Here is a 24,028-nt window from a genome sequence, read left to right on the forward strand (position 1 = left end):
TTCCCACGTTCCGTGATCCTGACGGATCACGGACGTAGAATGCATGTACCGGAGTCCCCCTGCGCCCGGACAGCATCTGCTATTAGATGCTGGAAGCGGGGGAGACTGTATTCATAAGCGCCACTCTGTAGTAACAGCATCGCACGGCTGATTCATTACAGCGTGGCCCTTATGAATACAGTCTCCCCCGCTCCCAACATCTAATAGCAGATGCTGTCCGGGCGCGGGTGGACTCTGGTACATGCATTCCACATCTGTGATCCATCAGGATCACGGAACGTGGGAATGCAGCCTTAAAATTCTCTCAGATACAGTGACGTCATGACCCAAGGTGTAATTCCTATGGAGTGTCCAGCAGGGGGGCGCTCTATATGTAGAAGTCTATGGGACTTTATTGTTTCTATGAATTTCTATGTAAACTAATAGAATGTAGAAGAGAGGTGCCTGTGCATCTACCTCCCCCCTCCCTCCCTGCTCGGTGCTGCTGCTGCCACATATACACAGTACTACTCCTCCCATCATCTGCTCATAGTATGAGCAGATGATGGGGGAGTAGTACCAGGGCCGATCTCCATCACCCGCCGAAGCATCGGACCGCTCTGCTTCCCCCTCCTTCTTTTTCTGGGATTCGAGCAAAGTTACCCGTATCCCATGGCTGACTCCCCGCCCAGCCACTGCTATCCCCTCACACATACTGGCGGACAGGGGGAGGAATTGGTTCCGGAAGGCCGTTTGAGAACCGAGCAGTGTTTTCCCATAGAAAATAATGTAAATGTGTTTAGTTGGTTTCAGCACCCACTAATATTTAACTACAGTATCATTTAATCACTAGAGTACAGAACAGCGCTATACTGTACAGTACATTATACGCAAGAAATGTGCAACAAAACCTGCAATTATAGTACAGTAGTCACTAACTCCTCACTCATCCTTTACTGTATAGCGTTCCCCCCCCCATCCCAGCACTGTACAGTATGGGAGATGGTTGTGCACTGCCTGTACTACTACTGCACTGTATATGCACTCCAGCAGTCTTATACAGTACTGTACTGTATGTGAAGCCTCACCAGTGCTAAACTTACCAGGTACAAACCACCATCCACACTCGCAAAACCACTTGCATACCGAGCAAAGTTTGAACTCTGCACGTTCTGAACAGTCCAAATTCAGATGTGTTCAAAAATCTGTATTACTGTACTTGGTGCCAAAAAAGTGTTTGAGAACCGAGCAAGAGTTTGAGAACTGAAGCAAGTGTTCCTTTCAAATATAGTTTGAGAACTGAACTGTTTGAGTTCAGAGCAGTTTGGGAATCGAGGTATCACTGTATAGTGTAGTCAGACACAGTCTAACTAAGCCAGTAACACCCTAACAGCTGCACTCTAACTTTTATTGCATACATTTAGGCTTATTTTGAGGTGAAAAGCCAAGTTTTAAAGCCACACACAACCTGAGGACAGGTATGGCACTGTTTTTGGAACAGACCAGCTGTGTTTTTTTTTTCTAATTCCAGATAACCTCTTTGAGTAAACATCTACAGTGCATGGAGAAAAGTAAGCGAACCCTTTAACCCATAGCTGCACCAGGACGTTATTGAACGTCCTCGTGCCGCTATGGGAGTTCAGAGGGGGGTCGCGCGGCGACCCCCCTCTGAACTGCCGCGATCCCGGGTGCCGCATGTAGCCCGGGATCGCGGCTATTAGCGGGCACGGTCCGATCGCCGTGCCCGCTAATTAAGTACTTAGAAGCAGCTGTCAAAGTTGACAGCTGCTTCTAAATACTTGCTCAAATGCATCCCTGGTGGTCTAGTGGGGGGATCGCCCCCCTGCGGCGCGATTGCGGGGGGGCGATCCCTGCATCCATCCCGGGCCGGGGTCTGCTCCGTAATGGCGCTGATCCCGGCTCGGCATTCTATTGCTTTTGGCTGCAGCAGCCAAAAGTAATAGAACACCGATCTCATGGATTCATGCAGTATAACTATACTGCATGGATCTCTATGAGAGATCAGAGTGCATATACTAGAAGTCCCCCAGGGGGGCGTCTAGTATATGTGTAAAGTAAAAGAAAAATGTATTTTTAATAACACAAAATCCCCTCCCCTAATAAAAGTCTGAATCACCCCCCTTTCCCCATTTTATAAATAAAAATAAATAAATAAATTAATAAACAAACATGTTTGCTATCGCCGCATGCGTAATCGCCCGAACTATTAATTAATCACATTCCTGATCTCACACGGTAAACGGCGTCAGCACAAAAAAATCCCAAAGTGCAAAATTGCGCATTTTTGGTCGCATCAAATCCAGAATAATTGTAATAAAACGCGATCAAAAAGTCATATATGCGCAATCAAGGTACCGATAGAAAGATCACATCATGGCGCAAAAAATGACACCTCACACAGCCCCATAGACCAAAGGATAAAAGCGCTATAAGCCTGGGAATGGAGCGATTTTGAGGAACATATATTTTCTTTAAAAGGTTTTAATTTTTTACAAGCCATCAAATCAAATAAAAGTTATACATGTTACATATCGTTGTAATCGTAACAACTTAAGGAACATATATAACAAGTCAGTTTTACCCCAGGGCGAACATAGTAAAAACAACCCCCCCCCCCCCCCCCCAAATAAAAAAAAAAAACATTTTTTTTTTTCAATTTCACCACACATATAATTTTTTTCTGGTTTCCCGGCACATTTTAGGCAAAAATTACATCTGCCATAGCAAAGTACAATTAGTTGCGCAAAAAATAAGGGCTCATTTGGGTCTCTAGGTGGAAAAATGCAGGCGCTATGGCCTTATATACACGAGGAGGGAAAAACGAAAACGCAAAAATGAAAACTGGCTGTGTCCCCTAAGGGTTAATGACCTGTATATTCTCTTTATAAACAATCATCTCCAACAAGTGTTTTCCGGAAAAAAAAGGGTTAGCTAGAAATACAATTTGCAAAACATTTGTCCTTTAGCGTTCCTCCCTGGAAAAGCATCCCTGCAGTGCATCAGTATTTCAGGGATGTCTCGTCTGCACAGGCCTCTTCAGTTCATGCTACAGCACACCATTACGATAGAGAAACCAGGACAGGGTGATAAGTCGGACACGCAAACACATAACAGTCCCGCTCATTGTAAGATGAGTCATCTGGTGCTCAGTTGTTGCAGATCTTATTTCTCAAAGTTCCTGGAATCTACTAGGGGACATAAATGGACTAGAACAAAGACAAGAGCAAGCACAGGAGAAAAGGTTAATAGGTCTAAGCAACAGATGCTGGATGAGATCAAATTACAGGTCATCATACTTATCTATATAGTCCCAAATTCCCAGTAAATTTTACAACAAATAGTAAGACAGCAAACTATGTAAATTAAAAACTTGTTTAATGCATAAGTCCTACCATTATTTACCTCTATATTACCCCTTTATGATTGGGACGGTTAGGATCTTGATGGTTAGATGCTCATTCTACAGAAACAACTCTCTTCAGATGAATACAACTGATGCCTCTATGCACTGCCTCATAGGCTCTGTGGGAGTTGTTCTGCTCCCCAAGCAACGCTTCTAGGGGAGAATACATCCACATATATTTGTCATCTGAAGAAGTATGCAACTTTTTTTTTTTTTTGTTTGCTTCATACAGGGGAAATATCTGGGAGAGAGTTGAAACGTTGCTGTGCTATAACGCTTTTTGGATTACCGTAAATAAATTACATTTTTTTTTTCACTATGAACCATTGGTGCGCTGAGGAAATCAGCTTATTCCATATAAATTCATAAGCATAAGGAGGTACACTATAAAGGCCTCATGCATTATGATGGGAGGCCTGTCATGGCTCTGTACACAACTAAAGCCTTAATATGGCTATGTGCACCAATCCTAATATGTCTCAGGACCTAATATGGGTTCTGACAGGTATTAAAACAGAACTTACTCATGCTCGATGCTTAGGAGAAAAAGATCTGAACGGGCTTTACATTTTGTAAGCATGCGAGCCTGTTCCAGCTGGTGGCAACACATGCCTGAGTGCACTGTTCTGTCATATGGGGCATGTAAATTACCTGACTAAAGGCACATGTACAGCACCATTACCCCATTCATTTACCAGGGCCTGGGTGATAAAAATTTAGTGACTCCTTTTAGAAGGTGTCTTATTGTAATGTTTTAGACTCAAGAGAAAAAAGCTCCATCCAGTAATACAGAACAGTGCTGTCATAAGCTCTAAACTCTGCACTGAACTTATACAGACTGTGCAGCCACATTGGTAGTTGCTGCTCGTTCACAAATATTGCTTATTAGCGTTTATTTAGATAAGGCTGTATTATCCTTTACCATCTGTTGAAAAAGACAAGATCTACATGTTCTACCTGCTGTCAAGGTTTGTTTAGGACAAATATTACACCTAATATCAAAATCTCTAATATGCAACAATCTGCTATCATCGGCAGGGAAAGCTAACTTTGCCCATACATTTACCCTTGCAATGGTTGGTACAGTCGAAATGAAAAATTAGACAGGTTATTTAAGTGACTGGCCATCCATGTAATTCAAGGAAGGTCTATGTCCGTGGCAAAAGACACGTTGCCACATATTGTTATTAGTATTGGATGTTTCTATTGTTCCTTTGTAAGACTTTGTTAGCTTTGGCTTACTGACTGGCATTGTTTTATACGGCACACACTGATTGTCCATTATTTCTAGACCATGCTTTTTGTTGTAACATTTCTTGTATTGTCTTTGCTTATTCAGACATAGTTAAAGTTACTTTGTCAACTCTTTTACCTGTCATTGGAAGCATTAATCTATTTCAACAGAAAATTGTTCCTGATTTGGAAAGAGGATATGCAAAAAGCTTTCACACCACTTAGGGTTGTATTACATGGCCCAAACATCGGGGTAAGGGATCGCAGATCATCTAGATACAGCTATTACACAGCTTAATAATTGTGCAGAAATGGCTGCTTAGACATCGTTTGCAGTGTGCGTACAGCCCTTGGTTTATGGGTTATTTTGGTGTGTATAGTAAGTAATAAAGTTATGCTTATCTGTTCACGCTTCCCCGGTGTCTTTCTAGCTTCTTTCTGCGTTTTCCATTGACTGCAGCCACTACGGACACTTCCAAACCTATTTATCAAGTGACAGCAGGCTCAACCAATAACTGGCCGCGGCAATGTCCCATTAAAGTCAGTGATTGGCTTAGTAGCCTGTCACTGCAGAGAGGCATTCGGAAGTGTCAATTGCAGTCTGTCTGCAAGGAAAGCAGGAACAAGCCAGGAGGCTACTGGGTGAGCATGAACAGGTAAGCATAACATGTTTATTATTTTCTGTATATTTACATCAGCTGCACATCACCTATTACAAGGAGAAATATCTGCTTGTAATACGGCCTTAGGTAAAGAGGTGTCTCTTCAAGTCAGTGTTTAACTCCATCTAGGAGTCTTAGAACATTGACTGGGGATGTATGCTAAGCCAAAAATCTCTCCAAAAGGAAACTTCCCATCTGCAGCCAGCTTTTTAGAGTTGTTGCCCCTCTTCAGTGTGCAGAGCAGAATGTTGACTGTCTAGAGAGAGGCCTATGTACAGTACAGGCCTGTGAACAGTATTAGTCAGTGTACTCACTGCATTTACTGATAACAGCTCCCTGTGTACCCCATAGAGCTTAAATCAGACTTCCCTCCTCCAGGCTGGGCTGCCCTGCTCTGTGGTGAGTCTGTCCTTAAGATGGCTGACATGGAGAAACATGTGACCATGCCCCGCCCCCAGTGTCCTCCATAGGCATATACAATTTCAGTGTTGGACACTTTAAGATGGGACTGCCATGTTGGCCATCTTATGGACAGACTTACCACAGAGCAGGACACCACAGCCTGGAGGAGGGGAGTCTGATTTTAGCTCTATGAGGTACACAGGGAGCTGCTGTCAGTAAGTAATGTGAATATGCTTACTTATACTACACACAAAATGTTTTTACTATAAAGTGGCCAAACCCCTTTAAGTGACTGAAAGTAGGAGGCCCGAAGGTGAACCACCTTTGTGTTGAAATGCAAAGAATTGCAGAGCAGTAGGGAAGTATTTGCTAAGGCTAGGTTCACACTGCGTTTTCAGCATCCATTTAACGGATCCGTTTTTTTTAACGTCCAGAAAAATAGGGTCAGCAACGTTTTTTGGTCCGTTTTGGTCCGCCAAAAAAACGGATCCGTTTTTTTTTTTATAATGGAAGTCAATGGAAAAACGGATGCACACAAATGAATCCGTTTTTGCAATCCGTTTTTCATGCGTTTTTTGAAAAAAACGGATGTGTTAAACGGATGCTGAAAACGCAGTGTGAACCTAGCCTAACAAAAAAAGGCCATCAGCAGCAGAGGATGGCACAAGAAGAATGGCATTGGTGGAGGGATTGGCAGTAGGTTAGTACATTTTTGTTTTTTAACCCACTCTTTTGGCTGCAGTTACAGTGAAGGGAGCTTTAGACTTCTCATGTAGGTTTCTAATATTCTTTGAGACAAATCTATTCAAGGGATTTGGTCACCAAAAAATTAATGCTGTGAAACTACAGACTGAGTTTCACAGTGATTGATGCAGAGAAAGGGCCAATACCTGTGTAATGTTTCTGCATTGTTTCATCTTTGTAAAATTTCTTTATCTCCTCTGGTAAAGAGTAAATAAAAAGGGAATCTGTCACTAGGTAAATGCTTATTTAAATGAGGACAGCATAAACTAGTGATATGAATGCTAAACAAAATGGTGTATTGCTTATATTATTCTATTATTCAGTTGTTCTCCTGATTGACAGCTGACTGTCTAAATTGTGTAACTGCCGGAGGTAGGGATGGTCCAAAACTGGGTTGGGTTCGTACAAACCCGAACCCTCGGAAATGATTCCCGCTGTCTGCCCTCTCCGTGGAGAGGGTGGATACAGCGGAAGGACCGCCTGGAAAACTGGGATACAGCCATAGACATAGGCTTTATCCCAGTTTTCCAGGCGATCCTCTCGCTGTATCCACCCGCTGCACGGAGCGGCCAGACAGCGGGAATCGAATGCCGATCGTTCGGGTTCATACCAACCCGAACCTCGGCAGATTCGGACCATCCCTAGCCGGAGGGCAAAGGGAGCTGGAATAGGTTCTATTGCTGAGTAAACACTTTGACTAATTTGAGTGATTTATTATCTGCAGTATGACCCCTTCTTAATGTCTCGTACTAAAAAAGAGTTTATGAATGTAGTCTTACAATCTGAAAAAATCTATGGGACTGTACTGTATCACATTTGCTTTCAATTTAACACAGACTGATTTTTTTTTTTATATTCCATATTCTCAAGGAAAAGTGTGGCATGCTCCACTATGGATTTCCTCTTCTTTTAGAAGATAATGCTGTGTCATAGAGTCATCAGAAAAAAGATGTGTGTCTACACATTGATTAAAAAGTCTTAAGGTCCCCATACGCTTTATACAAACATTGGTTGAATCTTTTGTGAGTATAATGTGTATGAAAGCTTCCCGAGCCTCCATCAACAGATGATTTCAATGGAGAGGAATCACACGTGAGCCTTTAGCTTTCGTAGAGAAAATCCGTCTCTAGTGCGTTTTTGCTCTCCGTTTAAAAGTGAAAAAAAAAAGGATTGGTACCATTTTTTTTTTTTTTTTAAATGGAAGTCAACGAAAAAACTGATCCAAACAGATGCACACAAATGCACCGCTAAAACGTGGTATGAACCCAGCCTTACCCCTTCCAATGGGGAACAAATAAATGTTCGGCCATCTGGGGAACAGTAGAGATAACTGTTGTTTGGCCGACGGTTATTGGAGCTGTGTATAGTTACCTTTACGGATGACCCCACCACATCCTACCCACTACCATTTTGAAACAAGAAAGGGCAAAATCATGTTACATTAACTCCTTAAGGCTGGGTTCACACTACGTATATTTCAGTCAGTATTGTGGTCCTCATATTGCAACCAAAACCAGGAGTGGATTGAAAACACAGAAAGGATCTGTCCACACAATGTTGAAATTGAGTGGATGGCCGCCATTTAACAGTAAATAACTGCCATTATTTCAATATAACAGCCGTTGTTTTAAAATAACAGCAAATATTTGCCATTAATTGGCGGCCATCCACTCAATTTCAACATTGTGTTTCTTTCTGTGTTTCTAATCTTCTCCTGGTTTTGGTTGCAATATGAGGACCACAATACTGACTGAAATATACGTAGTGTGAACCCAGCCTAATGCTGTACGATCTACATATATGTCAAGAATTGCCTTATCTAAAAGCACTGTTTCATTCATGTTAGCCTTGGGGATCACTCTGATACAGAAGTCCAGTTCCCAGCATCCTTACTGATTGCCATTTTAGTGTCTGTGGCACTCCATTGAGCCTTCAATATTTACATGACACAGCTCCTTACTCTTTGTAGCGGCTATGCTCAATATTGTAACTCGGTCACATGGCCCCTTCAATAAGTTCATTGGTGTGATAGCCAGAGGGAGGACCCCCACTTGTCTAATATTGATAACAATTGATGGCAATATTAGCTAACTCATTATGATTAGAGATGAGTGAATTTGCAGTAATAACGAATCTTTGAAATCCTTTCATCAGCCTGCTTCCTTTTAACTGACTGCCGCTCCGTGCTGCTACTACCTGGGTGCTGGGGAAAGCTGAATCCAGTCCTGGGAAACTGTTCTCCAGGACTGAATAAAGCTTTTCTAGGCACCTGGAAGGAGCTGCAGTCAGTGAAAAGGCAGCCAGAAGGTTAAAGAGATAACGAAGTGCTTCTCTTTGTTATTACTGTAAATTTTCTTATCACTAATTATGATCCTTACCTGGGTTTGGCTTCAAAGCTGCAGCATAAACTGTAAAATGTAAAAGCACCCTAAGCATGTCACTGCAAAGGTAACTAGCAATTGTATATTGATGATGATAGTAATGAGTATTTATGTAATTTTTTCTTTTTATACATGCAGTTTTGAAGCTCCTTAATCCCTTCACGTCAGTTGTACGTAGATATACGTTCCTACCTCACATACCCCGTGCAGTAGGAATGTATATATACGTTCCTGACTGTGAAAAGGTTTGACGTGCGCGGAACCACTGCAGTGAGAGCAGCCCTGCACACATCAGTGTCCTGGGAGCCGAGGATAATAAGAGGCAGCTGCGATTAACCCCTTAGGGTCCATTTACACAGAAAGATTATCTGCCAAAGATTTGAAGCCAAAGCCAGGAACAGACTATAAACAGAGATCAGTTCATAAAGGAAAGTTTAAGATTTCTCCTCTTTTCAAATCATTTCCGGGCTTTGGCTTCAAATCTTTTGCAGATAATCTGTCAGATAATCTTTCTGTGTAAATGGACCCCTAAACGCTGCGATCTATAGCGATCTCAGCGTTTAAGTTGCTCAGTGACAGGAGAAGCTCCTGTCACTGAGTGATCGAGACCTCTGCGGGATTCCCGATTGCTTGTACCAACAGTAATCCACTTACCTCTATCCTGTCGGATCGGCCATCTATGGATATTGTCTGCTCTTAGGCAGACGCTATGCATAGATCGCCGATAACACTGATTTATGCTATGCTATGGCATAGCATAGACCAGTATACGCAATCTAATGATTGCATGTTTTAGAGTGAAAAAATAGTGTTAAAAAAGTGTAATAAAAAATAAAGTTTTAAAAAATAAGTATAAGTATTTAAAAAAACCCTTATAAACTCCCCTCCCAATAAAAGTTTAAAATACCCCCTTGCCCATTATAAAACAAAAAATATACAGTGATGCCTTGGATTACGAGCATAATTTTGTTCTGGGCCCGTGCCTGTAATCCAAATCCACTTTTGAACCTAAGCAAATTTTCCCATAAGAAATTATAGAAATGCAGACAATTGGTTCCACACCCCAAAATAATAATTTATTATTCTGAATAACGTAAAACAGATATATATATATATATATATATATATAAATTACGTATCGTAGCGTGCGGAATTGTCTGAGCTATTAGAATATAACATTTTTGTTCCTGCACGGTGAACGGCATAAACGAAAAGTAAAAAAACACCAAGATTGCTAATTATTTTTAAAATTATAGATAAAAAAAAAAATTATAAAAAGCTATTAAAATTTTTCTGTTACACCAATATGATATTAATAAAAACTAGAAATAATGGCGCAAAAAAATGACACCCCAACCAGCCCTGTAGTTGGAAAAATAAAAGCGCTGTGGCTCTTAGAAGGCGGGGAGGAACATTGCATAAATTTGACCCAGACATCCGTGCATCAATAGGCTTGGTCTTGAAGGGGTTAAGTAACTTAGAATATTATATAGAAAATGAATGGGAGGGTTGGTGTAAAAGATACTACTAACACAATTTGCAGCACTTGCTGCGTAGGAATCGGTTGATACTTTGGGGAATAAACAAAAAAAAAACATTAATTGGTTACACAAGCGTCTTCTTCAACCTCTTTAAAATAAAGCTCTGTTCTGCTGGGACAGAATAAAACACTTCTGGCTAGACCTTTCTTGGCAAGTTACATCTTTTCAGTAAAGCTCAGTGAGCTAAAGGGCTGTTGGTTATGCAAATAGCTAAACTCAATGTGCATTGAGTGCTGAACCTTTAATCTCATGTAAGAAATGCTGCAAGCGATTTCTGGTTTTGGAACTCTCAATAAAAAAACACCTCAACCTAATAAATAAGTGTAACTTATAATAGTAAAAGCTGTTAGAATGTTTTTGAACCCTTTAAAATCATCTAGATTTGCACAGTTTATATTATGAAAAATATTTGGCATTGTCCTGTTTTTTTTTGGAAGAAACCCCTTAACGCGTAAATGTATGCCCCGCCAGGGTACCGGGCTATGCAGCGGGCTCACGGAGTGAGCTCCCCCATAGCGGGTAAGGGCCATCTGCTATCTGCAGCCAGACCCTCACCCTCAATGGCGCGGCCGCCCACTATTAACCCCTTAAACACCGCGATCGGCAGCATTTAAGTGTAGGTGACCGGAGCGTGTCCTGATTGCATGGCCTGATTGCCGGAGGTCTCTTACCTTCCTCTGTGCAGTTAGGTCTTCGGTCTGCTGATAGTCGGCCACAGGCAGGCTCAATCGGAAGATCACAGATAACACTGATCTCTGCTATGCTATGGCATAGCAGAGATCAGTGTATGATATGTAATGCATGTATGTAAGAGTCCTCTAATGGGACTATAAAAGTGTAAAAAAAGACAAACAAACAATAAAAGTTTAAAACAATGTCCCCCAATAAATGTGAAAATCACCCCCCTTCCCATTTTATACATAAAACACATAAAAATAATAAAGCCAATGAACATATAATATAATATACCGTAGCGTGCGTAATCCGATCTATTAAAATAAAATATTGTTCCCACACGATGAACGATGTTAACAAAAAGTGGGATTGCTTTTTTAAAAAATTACATTTTAGAAAATTTTTTTACTAATAAAAACTAGAAATCAAGGCGACATCCCATAAGACCCCGTAGGTGAAAAAATAAGAGCACTATAAAAGTCACAATAGGGCCATTTTAAATACACCTATTTGCAAAGAAAAAGTTTTACTGCTAATAAAAATAATAAAGCGTTAGAAAACCTAGTACACATGCATGTCAAAATGGCAGTTTTACCGTAAAGTGCATTACGTAAACATGGAACCCCCCCAAATTGGTGGAATTTTTTTTACCCAAGTTCACTCCATAAATGATATTTTGGGGGTTCCGTCATTCATTTTATGGCAGATTGAAAGATGCCATTACAAAGTACACCTGCTCCTGAAAAAAAACAAGCCCTCACATGGCCCTGTAGGTGGAAAAATAAAATGTTATGGGTCTTAGAAGGCGAGGAGGAAAAAACAAAAACGCAAAAGTGACAATTGGCCGGTCCTTTAAGCGGAACTCCAGGTAGAGGTTAAAAAAAATGAAACTTCTGCAGAAGCATAAAGCATTACTTACCTATCTATTCCATTTTTAAAACTACCAAAAATCCATTTTTTTTTTTTTTTTTTTTTTGTTCTGTTTTGTGTTTCTGCACTTCCTGGTTAAGCAGTTGTACACAGCACTACAGGTTCCAGAATGCAATGCTTTCCCTCAGCTGTTCATCACTGTCCTCCACCCTGCCTATTCCCTGCCCAAAGCTGTTGCAGATTTTCCAGGCTGTGTTCACACATTGCATTGTTTCATTGTGTTACTGAATTATTTGCAGTAATTTATTTCATTTTGGTCCCACCCACCCACACAGCACGCTGTATTCTCTACCTGTAACATCATATTATATGTTAATTGGCTTTATTATTTTTGTGTTTTTTTTGTATAAAATGGAAAGGGGGGGTGATTTTCACTTTTATTGGGGGACTTTTAAAAACTTTTATTTTTTTTTTACTTTTTTTTACACTTTTATAGTCCCATTAAAGGACTCTTAGGGCCCTGTTCCACAGGAACGATAATCGTCCGAATCGGCCCCATTCGGGCGATTATCGCTTGGTGGAATAGAGAGAACGATCAGCCGATGATTGTGTCATCAGCTGATCGTTCATTTAGGGCCAGACCTAAAATCATCGTTCCCCCCACCGCGCATCGCTATGGTGGAATAGCGGTGCGCGGCTGGCAACCGACGATTTGAGAAGCACAATACACTACCTGTCAGGTCTTCTCCGCTCTGTCTTCGTCCCCCGGTCCCGTGCGCTCTAGCTTCAGAATGGCCTATCAGCTGACGGAGCGCTCAGCCAATCACAGGCCGGGACCGCCGTGGCCTGTGATTGGCTGAGTGGCCTGTCAGCTGACAGGCCATTCTGAAGCTAGAACGCGCGGGACCCGGGGAGGAAGACAGAGCGGAGGAGAAGACCTGACAGGTAAGGTATGCTGCAAGGCCTGCAAGGACATCGGTAACAATTTCCGTGCAGCTCTCGCTCAACGATCATCGGGCTGTGGAATAGGCTCAGTAAACAAGCGCCGATCTAGCAGATCGGCACTCGTTTACATCGTTGATCGGGCCCTGCTCGGCCCGTGGAATAGGGCCCTTACATACATGCATTACATTTCATACACTCATCTCTGCTATGCCTTAGCATAGCAGAGATCAGTGTTATCTGTGATTTTCTGTATTCTCTACCTGTAACACCACACAGCACGCTGTATTCTCTACCTGTAATACTACAACAAGAAAAAATGTCATATGCGAATGGGTGGCACATCTAAAATGAAAATCTGTATCCTCATAAGTGTGAAAATATCTTAATTAGTACCTAAAGCTACAAGTGCAAAACAAACACATTAAAATCATTTAAAAACATAACCACAGACTAGGGACTGTGTCTGATAAGCACTTACCAGACACGGTCCCTAGTCTGTGGTTATGTTTTTAAATGATTTTAATGTGTTTGTTTTGCACTTGTAGCTTTAGGTACTAATAAAGGTATTTTCACACTTATGAGGATACAGATTTTCATTTTAGATGTGCCACCCATTCGTATTTGACATATTTTTTTCTTTTTGTTGTAGTATTATAGGTCTGTCTATATTGGGTTGAGCACCCTTTATTATTAAGTTTACTTAACGGCCGTTTAGCATAATTTACTTGTGTTACTGCATCATTTTTGTGAATACGCTGTAGTACTGCACTGCAACATGTGTGAACACAGCCCAAATTTCACTGCAGACTTCTGTACAATTAGAGAAATCAGTGCAACACCTGCTTCTGGCTGGTCAGAAATGGTGGATCACTCAGGGGATTGGGTGATCCAGCCAAGCCTCCTGGGAGATCACGCCCTGCCCCCTCTCTGCATCATCAGCCTGATGAGGCAGAAGCATGGAAGGTTTGTCTTCTAAGGGGGATAGCAGAAGGAGCAGGAGACAATGTGGATTTGTACAGATGCCATTTTTCTTCACTTCCTGGATTTCTGTCAGCTACCAGTATGGCAGAACCGCACAGATACGGTAATACATTATATAGACACACACATATATATATATATATATATATATATATATATATATATATATATAACTTTTAATGTACTTTTAATAGAAAACAAGTTTTTCTTATACAGAGTTCCCCTTTAAGGCCATTTCAGGCTCTGTCCTTAAGGGGTTAAAAGATTTCTGGGAAATAGCATTAATGGCTTATGTGGGATCAGCAGAGGTCACAGTCCAGGGACCCAACCCATCAGCTGAATGAAAGAGCCACTTGCTATAGTGCTGTGAAAAAAAAGAGCCTGTCTGCCTCAGCTTTCTTTATCATTTAGATAGAGTTAGGCATTGGGCAGTGATTTCCATCCTGCCAAACCCCTTTGTTCTTAAAGAGATAAGCCGCAGCCAGAGCACTCTGGTGTAAGCCTAGCCCTCTCCTCCCCATAGGACAGAACATTCCTTTCTATGTTGAAGAGGGGAGAGAGAACTGTCGGCTAAATGATTGTTAAAGTGACTCTGTACCCACAATCTGCCCCCCCCCCAAACCATTTGTACCTTTGGATAGCTGCTTTTAATCCAAGATCTCTCCTTCGGTCCGTTCGGCAGGTGATGCAGTTATTGTCCTAAAAAAATACTTTTAAACTTGAAGCCCCATGGCAAACAGGAGTATTTTTGCCCTAACTTTGCACCACCTCTCTGTCCCTCTTCCCCACCCTCTTCATCATTAGGAATGCTCCAGGCAGATTGCCTCCTATTCCCCACCTGTTTAGCCTGGCACATGGGCTGGATCGTTAAGGTGCAATGTTCAACATGGAGAAAATGTTTCAGTGGCATTCCTAATGCTGAAGAGGGTGGGGATGAGGGGCGGGAGGGGTGGTGCAAAGTTAGGGCACAGATCCTTTTGGCACGGGACTTCAAATTTAAAAATATTTTTTAGGACAATAACTGCATCACCTGCTGAAAGTACCACAGGACAGATCTTGGATTAAAAGCAGCTATCCGAAGGTACAAGTGGTTTGGGGGGGGGGGGGTCAGATTGTGGGTACAGAGTCACTTTAAGCCAACAGTTATTAAAGGAAGTATGGCCACCGTTTACCAGTAAAATTCTTGGTAGCTACTGACCAGTATGTACTTGTTTTTCCATTGATGTTGAGCAAACTTGCCGAACTATTTGGGTTTAGCAACTTTTTCCAAACCTGAATGCTCGGTATTTGACTCCAGGCATGGGATTTTTGGATGCTGCCCTAGGGTGCCAGGAAAACATGGATACAGCCTATGGCTGGGTTCACACTACGTATATTTAAGTCAGTATTGTGGTCCTCATATTGCAACCAAAACCAGGAGTGGATTAAAAACACAAAGTCTCTGTCCACACAATGTTGAAATTGAGTGGATGGCGGCCATAAAACAGTAAATAACTGCCATTATTTCAATATAACAGCCGTTGTTTTAAAATAACAGCAAATATTTGCCATTAAATGGTGGCCATCCACTCAATTTCAACATTGTGTGAACAGATCCTTTCTGTGTTTTTAATCCACTCCTGGTTTTGGTTGCAATATGAGGACCACAATACTGACTGAAATATACGTAGTGTGAACCCAGCCATAGGCTGTATCCATGAATGGCCAACTTTTGTATTCGCCAGGAGTCAAATGCAGAGCATTCAGGTTCGGAGAATGTCCCCGACCCCAACTAGTTCGGCTAGTTTACTCAACACTATTTTTTACCTGTTGGCATTATTATACCATGATTTTTTTTTTTTTTTTTTTTGCCAAAGACATCTGCTGTTATAATTTTGATGTGGTGTCACAAGTTTTACATTAGACAAATATCTGTATAGTGTTAGCAGCTTAAGGGCAAAATGTGGCTCTGCTTGATGTCCTTTAAGTTCAATGACCTTTCTTTTGAAGCCTTGGTTTAGATAATGATTTCAAATAGTTTTTCATGGTCTCCTATAGCTTGATGTTAAATCCTGCAGACAGAAGATTTACATTGGAAAGAAAAATAAGCTGAGTGGTATTTGCCTATTTATCTTTTGTTTGACAGTGGGGACTGTCTTACCTATCTAAAATTTTCATCTGCATCGTTGGGTAAAAGTATTTTCAAATCGGGAACTTGAGTAATCACAAGTGATAAGTGAGAAATGTCAATCATTAGCACAGTAGCTAACGGTCTGATTTGAGTTAAACACAAAATGGAAAAGTTTTTCAGTATATGTTTTATATAAAGTTACTATACTAGTTCATTAAAGAAAACTAGCAACCTTAAATCTATATCATAAAAATGAAAGTCTGTTTGTCTGTCTGTCTCATTTAGACTTCCAAACGCCTGAACCGTTTGACCCCAAATTTGGTACACCGATACATTGGTTGCTCGGGAAGGTTTTAGCGAAGGTCCCGTCCCCGCCAGATGTACAGGAGGGGAGGGGGAAGAGCGGCGCCATATAGAGATGAATTGGAAAATCTCCACACTGCACACAGAAGATATAATTAGCTGCAGCTGCCCAGAGAAAATGGCAGTTGGGAGCCTTAGCAACCAATAGGATTACTGCTTTCATTTTCAGAGGGAGTTGTGGTTGCTAGGTAAACTGCCTCACAACATCCACAGAAATAACTGGTAGACCCCCTACTCCATCTATACAGTACATGTATACAGGACCCCCTACTCCATCTATACATGTATACAGGACAGTATTACCTGCTGCTGCTGCTGCCCTAAGCACTAAACCTAAGGATGCCCCATCCTCACTCACCAATTAGCATCAGGACTGGTAGGTAATAGCTCCACACATTAAATTTAACACCGCCACACCAGACCTGACCAATACCGCCATACTGTGACTGGATAACAACTCCTTACCAGACCTGACCAATACCCCCATACTGTGACTGGATAACACTGCCACACTAGACCTGACCAATACCACCATACTGTGACTGGATAACAACTCCATACCAGACCTGACCAATACCGCCATACTGTGACTGGATAACACTGCCACACCAGACCTGACCAATACCGCCATACTGTGACTGGATAACACTGCCATACCAGACCTGACCAATACCACCATACTGTGACTGGATAACACTGCCATACTGGATTCTGCATGGACAATTGTATGTTGCTGCTCCAGAGTTGTATCAGGTAAAATCTTTGTCTATGCACCTGGCAATAGCACTGCCAATGTTGTATATAACCAGGCTTTGTATAACACTGCCAATGTTGTATATAACCAGGCTCTTTATGTAACACTGCCAATGTTGTATATAATCAGGCTGTAAATAACACTGAAAATGTTGCATACAACCAGGCTATGTATATAACACTGCCAACATTGTATATAACCAGGCTGTATATAACACTGCCAATCTTGTATATAACCAGGCTGTATATAACACTGCCAATGTTGTATATAACCAGGCTCTTTATGTAACACTGCCAATGTTGTATATAATCAGGCTGTAAATAACACTGAAAATGTTGCATACAACCAGGCTATGTATATAACACTGCCAACATTGTATATAACCAGGCTGTATATAACACTGCCAATGTTGTATATAACCAGGCTCTGTATATAACACTGCCAATGTTGTATATAACCAGGCTCTGTATATAACACTGCCAATGTTGTATATAACCAAGCTGTATACAGTCTGATCACATGACATCTCAGTTTGGCAATTAGGTATTTAGGATGTTTAAAGTTTTTAGTTTATTTCTAAAGTGCATAAGCAACAATTTACATAAACAGTGCAGAACTGTCAGGTATGAAGGGCTACTGGCAATTTCCCCTTAAAGAAAAAAAACAAAGACATAGATTGGCCTCCTGGGCACCTTAGAACAAATCTAATTAACACACTGACACTTTATACCCGGGCAGCGCCGGGTACATTTTCTAGTGAATAATAAAAGTAGAAAATACACAAAATAAATAATATCTTGACAAGCGTTAGTAAAATAAATTCTGAGCAGTGATTGGTTGCTTTGGATAAATTACACCAGTTTTTCTTTCATACAGAATAAAAAAATGTAAACAAAAGTATTTGTGCATTGAATTTTTTTTTCTGAGCTTGGGATAAGGCTTATCTCATAGGCTTATCTCATAGGAACAGGTGCATAGGAACCTGTAGCTGGGCAATACAGCCATAAAGCAGTCAGATATACTGGACCTGGTAGTGCTCAGGAAAATGGTATTGAACAGCATCGAAGTCTAGGCAAGTGAGGTTGTTTATATTGGTACTGGCTGTTACTAATTTGTAATGGCTGCATTCAAGTGAAACTATATAGATACAAATAATAATAGAACGATTGTCGTTCGAATTTTCACAATAATGATCGCATTTGAGCGATAATCGTTCCGTTTAAACACAGCAAATGATCATTTTGATCTTTCAACGTGTTCTCAAATCGTCGTTTGCTAAAAAATTCGCAGATCGCTTCATGTAAACAGTATTTCAAAGATTCACCCTATGTGAAAGATGGGCTTAAGCAATCTTAAAAACGATTGCAATAACGAATTTTCTTACAATTTTTCAAACTATTTATTTGTCTAAAGGCTGATCGTTAAATAAACCAAATTATTACCTCAAAATCGTTAAACGATCGATTTGGTGAATTATCGCTTTGTGTAAACGCAGCTTTAGAACTGGTTGTCTTTTGTAATTAAAGGTTAGTGTGAGCATGTGTGGTGAATTAGGGTATTGATAAAGTTGTTTTCAGTATACCTGCTGCAGTGAAATGGTCAGTATGCCTGGCAAGTGAAGGGATTAATTCTAGTATTTATTGTGGTGTAGAGCAGTGATTTAATTAAGAAAAAAAAAACAACCCTGCACACGTTCAGAATGTTTTCCGAACATGGTGGAAACCACACTCCTATTTCTCCTTCATTAGGCATACAATGTTGCACGGCTATTTAGGGAGAAATGCGGGTGTGGTTTCTGTTGCCTTCCTATATTTCACTAAATATAGAGATGAGCAGGGCCGTTTCTGCCATGAGGCCAAAGTTTATTGCATAGGCCGCAGATTGTTGGAGTGGCCGATTTTTGGAGTGGCCATAAATTATACTGTCTGCTACACACCACTGACTTTATTGACCCTATGAACTGCAAATGATAGTGGGATACAGAGGTAGAGTGCAAAGAAGTCAGGACTGCAAACACTTTGCAGATGTTGCTATATGCTCCAGACATCACTACACTACTAGTGATCACTACCCTTAAAAATGGAGGTGTAATGGTAGTATGTCCATGAATAAGATCACCAGGAGTAGTCACATACATTGACTCTTGTCAGTTGCATTTATTCTTGGAGAAGCACTAAAGATGAAAGAATTATTTACACATTAGGGGAATTGAACACTTTGAAACTTCTTCTGTCTTATTTTCATGGAAGGTAGTGCCTGAGCAGGGTAATTTATGATGGATCTGGATTGTGTGTATGCACTTTTAGGTTCATACGCTGTAACTGTGCGGCTGTATTTTTTATGCGGCTGTAAATGTGCGGGTGAAACTCCGGGCCGTGGGAAAAAATAGACATGCGGCTCAAAACATACGGTCATTTACTTGGAAATCTGGTTCAACTAAAAATAACAAATAAAATGTTAAGAAAGTGATGCAAACACCTCTGGATGCATCTGGGAAAGCAGGGAACACAGTTTACATGAATCGCTATTACCGGGGTTTGCGATCCTCTGCACTATAGCCGATGTCTCTCATGGTTAATATATTGAATTAATAAAACACATTTTCTGTCTAATAAAGTCCCTTTTATTGTTCAATAATTAAATGTATACGATTCCATAATTTTGCAATTAAATATACTGTTAAAATAAATATATATATAAATAAATGTATATTTATATATATATATATTTATTTTTTGACAGTATATTTAATTGCACAATGATGGATTCGTTAGAATTAAATTATTGAACAAAGAAACTGTATTTATTTCAACGAAAATGTGTTTTATTAATTAAATATTAATTAGTACAGGAAGCTCTATAAGCCGTTAATTCATATGCCGGCAATAGAGCATTCTGTACTAATCATCACTTTACTTTAATGAAAACATCAAATGTTTCTTCTAATTATGTTGTGACAATAGCATTATTAGAAGAAACATTTAGAATTATATGTGCGCTCAGCTGATTGGCTGTTCGGCTGAGCGCACATATAATGAGCCGGTCCGCAGTACAGTGACTTCATTGTGATGCGGACCAGCGAAGAGGACACATCGGGACATCGGATGGTGAGTATAGAGCTCTCCCCACCCCCTCCCCGGCACTGCACCCCTCCCAGCAAGGAAGGGGGGTCACTTAACCCCTTCCTTGCTGGGATGGGTGCAGTCTGACATCAGTCTGGCCCCCAGGGGGTTAAGGGGGATGCAATACATCCTCCCTTAACCCCTTGGGGGGTCAGACTGTAAGCAGCGATCTGTAAAGATGCTGCATACTGTAAGGAGCACAACACCGCTCACAATGATAGGTGTTGTGCTCCTGTTTGTGTGTTTTTTGTGTGTTTCTCCCTTTTTGTTTTTCAGATATCGGTATCCTGGGGATTACGTCGGATTCCATGGACTACGTCGATGACCAGCGGTTGTTCTTTGAATTTTTTTAATAAAATGGTCAATGAGGGGTGTGGGGGTGTTTTTATTTGAATAAAAAATATTTTAAACTTGTGTCTTGTCTTTATTTCTTTACTTTATAGACTTAGTAGTGGAAGCCGTCTAATAGATGGAATCCATTACTAAGTTGGGGCCTAGTGTTAGCCGGTATAAAATGGCTAACACTAACCCCCTATTATTACCCCAGTACCCAATGCCACCAGGGGTACTGGGAAGAGCCGGGTGCCAGTGGTCCCGGAGCGTCAATATTGGTGCTCCTGGACCGGGCGGCAGCAGGCTGGTAAGATTTAGGCTGGGGAGGGCCTAAACCAATGGCTCTTCCCACCCTGGTGTTACCAGGCTGCTGTCGTTTGGTTTTTAACCCGGCTGGTTATGAAAATAGGGGGGACCCTATGCGTTTTTTTTTAATTATTTATTTATTTAAAAAAAAAAAACGCATAGAGTCCCCCCTATTTTTATAACCAGCCGGGTTAAAAACCAAACGACAGCAGCCTGGTAACACCAGGGTGGGAAGAGCCATTGGTTTAGGCCCTCCCCAGCCTAAATCTTACCAGCCTGCTGCCGCCCGGTCCAGGAGCACCAATATTGACGCTCCGGGACCACTGGCACCCGGCTCTTCCCAGTACCCCTGGTGGCATTGGGTACTGGGGTAATAATGGGGGGTTAGTGTTAGCCATTTTATACCGGCTAACACTAGGCCCCAACTTAGTAATGGATTCCGTCTATTAGACGGCTTCCACTACTAAGTCTATAAAGTAAAGAAATAAAGATAAGACACAAGTTTAAAATATTTTTTTATTCAAATAAAAACACCCCCACACCCCTCATTGACCATTTTATTAAAAAAATTCAAAGAACAACCGCTGGTCATCGACGTAGTCCCCAGGATACCAATATCTGAAAAACAAAAAGGGAGAAACACACAAAAAACACACAAACAGGAGCACAACACCCATCATTGTGAGCGGTGTTGTGCACCTTACAGTATGCAGCATCTTTGCAGATCGCTGGTTAAGGGAGGATGTATTGCATCCCCCTTAACCCCCTGGGGGCCAGACTAATGTCAGACTGCACCCATCCCAGCAAGGAAGGGGTTAAGTGACCCCCCCTTCCTTGCTGGGAAGGGTGCAGTGCCGGGGAGGGGGTGGGGAGAGCTCTATAGTCACCATCCGATGTCCCGATGTTGTCTCTTCGCTGGTCCGCAGCACAATGAAGTCACTGTGCTGCGGACCGGCTCATTATATGTGCGCTCAACCGAACAGCCAATCAGCTGAGCGCACATATAATTCTAAATGTTTCTTCTAATAATGCTATTGTCATAACATAATTAGAAGAAACATTTGATGTTTTAATTAAAGTAAAGTGATGATTAGTACAGAATGCTCTATTGCCGGGAATATGAATTAACGGCTTATAGAGCTTCCTGTACTAATTAATATTTAATGAATAAAACACATTTTCGTGGAAATAAATTCTGTTTCGTTGGTCAATAATTTAATTCTAACGAATCCATCATTGTGCAATTCAATATACTGTCAAAAAATAAATATATAGATAAATATACATTTATTTATATATCTATTTTTTTTAACAGTATATTTAATTGCAAAATGATGGATTCGTTAGAAATAAATTATTGACCAACGAAAGTGTCTTGATTACAAAGAAAATGTGTTTTAGTAATTTAATATATTAACTATTAGAGGCATCGGCATTCTGCATCATTGCCGGCTATTTTTGAAGTATATATCCGAGAAAAAGAAAAAAAATGGTTCAGTAGACAGCTCACCTTGCTCTCGTTGTCTTTGTGCTTGAGGATTAGAGCCTTTCAGAATGAGGAGGGTGCACGGATGATCAGGACGCCGGCTCAGCGCTGTTGTGCCAAAATGCAGAGGGAGACAAAAGAACTTCTTCCAGCACTCCAATAGAAAATATTAAAAAGCAAACTTTTATTTTATCATAATTTAAAAAGTTATACTCCCAATGGGAGACCGTACCAACGCGTTTCACACTTTTAGTGCTTAATCATGATTAAGCACTAAAAGTGTGAAACGCGTTGGTACGGTCTCCCATTGGGAGTATAACTTTTTAAATTATGATAAAATAAAAGTTTGCTTTTTAATATTTTCTATTGGAGTGCTGGAAAAAGTTCTTTTGTCTCCCTCTGTATTTTTGAAGTACTCCGTACGGACCGCCTGTCAATCCTCGGCCGCATGTTCAGCTGCAAACAATGGTCTTGTTCATTTTTTACGGGTCCGTTTACGATAGGGCCGTAGATTCAGACATAGTGTGCACTGTGCAGCCGCATATCCTATACTTCCAAGCATACACACGAACCACCAAAAATACCGCCGCACAATTACAGCCGCAAATACAGCCGCACTGTTACAACGTGTGAACCGAGCCCCCGGCTATGTTCACACTACGTATGTTTGAGGCTGTATAGCAACCAAAACAAGGAGTGGATTGAAAACACAGAAAGGCTCTGTTCACATAATGTTGTAATTGAGTGAATGGCCGTCATTTAATAGCAAATATGTGCTGTTATTTTAAAACAACGGCTGTTGTATTGAAATAATGGAAGTTATTTACCGTTATATGGCGGCCATCCACTCAATTTCAACATTGTGTGATCATAGCCTTTCTGTGTTTTCAATCCACTCCTGGTTTTGGTTGCTATGAGGACCTGACATGAGGACCAAATACAGCCTCAAATATACATAGTGTGAACCCAGCCATAAGCTGTAGGTTTTCTGTACACACACCTTGCTCATTTCAGGTTTTACCCCAGACAACAGAAAACCTAGAATGGGCCCTGGAGATAAGTGCTGGGTGGGTATATAAATGATCATATAGCAGGAGGGTTGTCCTTGTTATTGAACAGAGCAATTCAGAAGTGCTCTGACCAACCATTAAGGGGGAGCTCATACAGGAGCTCACCATCACCTCTCCTTACATATTGTCAGCAGGCTACACTTTGCACAAGTTTTTGGCAGCAACACTGTATACACAGGTTAAGCTTACCATACTCTCTATCGATTTTCCAGCCCCGTCTGCTTAAACCTTGTGCCAAGCAACATTTCAAGGAATACAAGTGCATGCTAAAACAGGCATGTCATGCTAATAGATTGTAAATATTAGGATAACTGGTGTTCACCTTAAAGACAATCTATAGGGTTCTTCTACATGTGCTGATGAATTACCTAAGTGTTGATCAATCAACAATACAGACCACTTGCTTACTCATTTGTCAATAATAGAATCATTCTTTTTAAGTTGTTTGCCATGGTAGTGACCACTTATGACTGACTAAATCCAGTAATTGATAAATGTTTTTGACTATTATATACATAGTAATTGATTGTGTAGAAGTAGGTTGAGACAATCAAAAGATAATTTCTGTTTAAGTGATCACTGTTTTTTTAAACATCTTTCATGTGATCGCTTCATTAATTTCTAACATTTGTTAGATCACTTGTTAG

The 24,028-nt window shown here is 40.9% G+C and overlaps 1 protein-coding gene across 5 annotated transcripts in view; it reads left to right on the forward strand.

The window, feature by feature from the left end:
* Positions 1-24,028, forward strand: part of GOLIM4 (golgi integral membrane protein 4) — an 85,569-nt gene that overhangs the window by 15,438 nt on the left and 46,103 nt on the right. The window contains exon 1 of one of the 5 annotated variants that reach the window (XM_069975249.1): positions 16,621-16,686. The exons of the other annotated variants lie outside the window; for them this stretch is intronic. Coding sequence (XP_069831350.1) covers positions 16,650-16,686 — 37 coding nt within the window. The 5' untranslated portion in view covers positions 16,621-16,649. Of the gene's footprint in view, positions 1-16,620; positions 16,687-24,028 lie in introns of those variants that run through there. 5 annotated transcript variants of the gene reach the window in all.

Source organism: Dendropsophus ebraccatus, chromosome 6 (assembly GCF_027789765.1).
Source record: "Dendropsophus ebraccatus isolate aDenEbr1 chromosome 6, aDenEbr1.pat, whole genome shotgun sequence".
Taxonomy (NCBI): Eukaryota; Metazoa; Chordata; class Amphibia; order Anura; family Hylidae; genus Dendropsophus; species Dendropsophus ebraccatus.